Source organism: Apaloderma vittatum, unplaced genomic scaffold (assembly GCF_000703405.1).
Source record: "Apaloderma vittatum isolate BGI_N311 unplaced genomic scaffold, ASM70340v1 scaffold24923, whole genome shotgun sequence".
In the NCBI taxonomy this organism is placed as follows: Eukaryota; Metazoa; Chordata; class Aves; order Trogoniformes; family Trogonidae; genus Apaloderma; species Apaloderma vittatum.
The window spans coordinates 15931-18894 of NW_009707822.1; the positions used below are offsets into that span (position 1 = coordinate 15931).

Consider the following 2964-nt stretch of genomic DNA (forward strand, 5'->3'; position numbering starts at 1 on the left):
TCCCCTCTCCGTCTTCCCCCGCAGGGCCCCGCTGGCAGCCAGGCTCAGCCTGCTGCTGCATGCAGAAAATTGGGAAGATGAATGCAACCAACTATCTGTGCTTCCTCGGAGCTGCTTGTGGAGCTCAAGCTCTATCAGGGGCTGCAAACACTCGCCCAGGGGATGTTTTCTGCTTTGCATTAGTGCAAATCCCAGTATGACCGCAGGGAGAGGATTCGCTGTTCCCAAGGTCTACCCACTCCGTGCAAACAGGCCAGCCTCTTACTTGAAGCGTGTCTTGGTATTGCACAGCCGACTGCATGGCTTCTTCAAGCTTTTCAAGCCTCTCCTTCCACGTTTTGTTTAGATTTTCCCACGCGTTGTTCATCTGCGGAACACAAGATTGCCCACAAAATCCGTCAGGCTCCTCTCCTGGAGCTCCCACTTGCTCCTACCTGATTTTATCGGAAGGAGAGGCCGCTGGTTTCTCCTACCTCATCAATGCTCTTTTTCACTTCTGGTTTCTCAGTTTCGCCACAGGCAAAAATTAAATCAGTTCCAAGGAGTCGGATGAACTCCAGCTCTTCGTGCAAGCCGTCCGTCTCCTCTTTAATAGTCTGTGACAGAAGGAAAATGTTTATTATTAAACACCCTTCCAAAATTGCCCCAAGAACAGGAGGGCTAAAGCACGGAGAGTCCTTCCTGCACCCTGGCCAACAGCCTGACGCCAGACCCCAGGACGGGGTTACGCAGCGAGCAGATGGCCCTCCTGCTCACCAGCATGTCCCCAGCGTGTCCCCAGCCTGCTCTGCTCCCACAGGGACAACGCTGCAGCGTGCAGGTGTTGAGGGAACTAAAAAGAGAACATCTGTGTCGAGCCTGACGTGTGCCTGAGCCGCCTGGCTGAAGGTGTCGCTCACAAGGGTTGTGGAGTATTTTGCAAATCCCAGAGTTCATTTGGAGAGCGAATGGTTGTAAAAGGGAAGCAGCAAGGACAGACTGAGCGTAAGGAAACATCCCTGCTCCCCAAGGTCTGAGTCAAACCCCATCTGAGGTGGGTTTCACTCTTTATTTGAAACAACCGACAGTGTACAAACCCAAGCCCATCCAGCCTTACACTTCTGCCTGGTCTGACCGAAATCTCAGCAGACACTTCCCACGCCAGGCAGCGCTCAGATGCCTTCACCTCAGCCTGGGAGCCGAACCGTGTAAACTTCCACATTGCTCCAAACAAGTGGGCACACAACTCTGACCTCACGCCTGGTAAGCTTCCCAAAACAGAAGCAGATAAAGTGATTTAAGCAGCATTTCCCTGTCTGGAACAGGGGGTGGTGGTGGCAGTGGGGAGGGATATGTAAAATACATTTCTGGTTTTTTCCGTGCAGTTTCAAATTGCAATGGAAATAACATTCCATAATCCGACCGACTGCCTACAAAACTATTGTACAGCCACTTCTGGCCATGCTCGTATCTAAGACCTGTCCCAGTTTAGCTCACAAGCTGGGCGCAGACAAGCTCCAGGCAGAGGTACAGTCTCATGGTCCTCACCTCCGCCGCTTCCACCTGCTGCTTGATGATGGAGGGGTCAATGCCGGGGCTCTCCAGGTCGTGAACGATGTCCTGCGTGTCTTTGATGGTAGTCAGGAGGGCTGCCATGTCATACCAGAACTTCTCTGCAAGCTCCAGGACATCAAGGAACTTCATTTCACGTTCCTCCGCCCGAGCTTTGATGTCTTCCCAGAAGAAGACCATCTGATCCAACTTATCCTGGATTACTGAGGAAAAGAATGAAAACATCCAGTGAAGAAGAAAACTTTTTTACAGCTCAAAAGTGTTTTGCAAATGCTATCCTCTTAGAAATAGCCAAGGGAATATTCAAATGGGCATTAAAGATGGCCAAGACTAGCAGAGCATTCATTCTGAGAGATACTGAGGGACATGAGAAACTCCCAGCTTGCAGAAATAAAGCCTTTATTTATGTGCAGGGAGGCTCAGGACAAATTTGCCCACATACTCTCCTCCAAAAAACCTCTGTTCTGGCCACCTCTAGCGTGAAGCCCAGGCTCACTCAGTCCATGAGCTGCCTGTTGAGCTGCCAAGAAAGGTGCCAATTAGTGCCAATCGTGTTGACGGGTCTTTTTGTGCTGGGGATGTTCCTTCCCTCCATTAGATGCTGAATCGACACCAACAAATCATTTCGTCGGGGCCACCAACAGTTGCCACAAGGGACCGGCTCAGGGTGAGGGCTTGGCTGAGCTGAAACCTCTGCCTGAGAAGCCACAAATTGTCCTTTCTCCTCTGGCTGATGCCACCCTGGCTGCTCCAGATGGAAGCAGGCACCAGAGGACTCGCCCGTCCTCCTAAAGCGAGGAGGCCCTCTAAAATACATCCCTGGGACATCGAAGCCTCCCCAGCAGCGCTGGAGCCGTGCTCTGGGCAGGAGAAGCTGGGGCTGAGCCCCCATCTCCCGTTCAATCCACCCGCAGATACCTTTTGCTGCCAGGTCCTTGTCCGTTCCCTGCGATCGGCCGATCAGCTCTTCCCCGCGGCGTTTCAGAGCCTCGAAGGAAGGCTGCAGCTTCTCCAGCTCCACGGCGGCGTTTTTGTTCTCGCTGATGCACTCCCGGATCTTCTCGACCTCGGCGGGGATGAGGGGCGGCATGCGCAGGCGGGACGAGAGGCTCTCCAGCGTCTCCAGCATGGGCTCAATCTTGTCATGGAACTAGAGAAGAACAATTCCGTCAGGGCGGGGCGAGACGGGGTTAAGCAACGCCGCGTCGCTCCCTGCAACAGCCCAGCAGCCTCTCGGAGAGGACAAATGTTGCCTGCAACAGCAATTAAACCTGCAGCCTCTCGTCCAAGCCGGCCTCTTGCTTTTCCTCCGGCTGCACCAGCTCAAACCATACGGAGGCACCGAACACGGCAACGACTTTGTCACCGGATTCGACCCTAACCAACGCAGGTTATTTTTCCAGCCGCTTCTTG

At 53.3% G+C, this 2964-nt stretch overlaps 1 protein-coding gene across 1 annotated transcript in view; it reads right to left on the bottom strand.

Annotated features, from left to right (window-relative positions):
* The window catches only part of LOC104271632 (microtubule-actin cross-linking factor 1-like), a gene marked incomplete at both ends in the record, with an annotated part of 20147 nt that overhangs the window by 14123 nt on the left and 3060 nt on the right, over positions 1-2964 (bottom strand). The window contains 4 exons of the mRNA XM_009866354.1: positions 266-367; positions 474-596; positions 1528-1754; positions 2470-2701. Coding sequence (XP_009864656.1) covers positions 266-367; positions 474-596; positions 1528-1754; positions 2470-2701 — 684 coding nt within the window. The remainder of the gene's footprint in view (positions 1-265; positions 368-473; positions 597-1527; positions 1755-2469; positions 2702-2964) is intronic.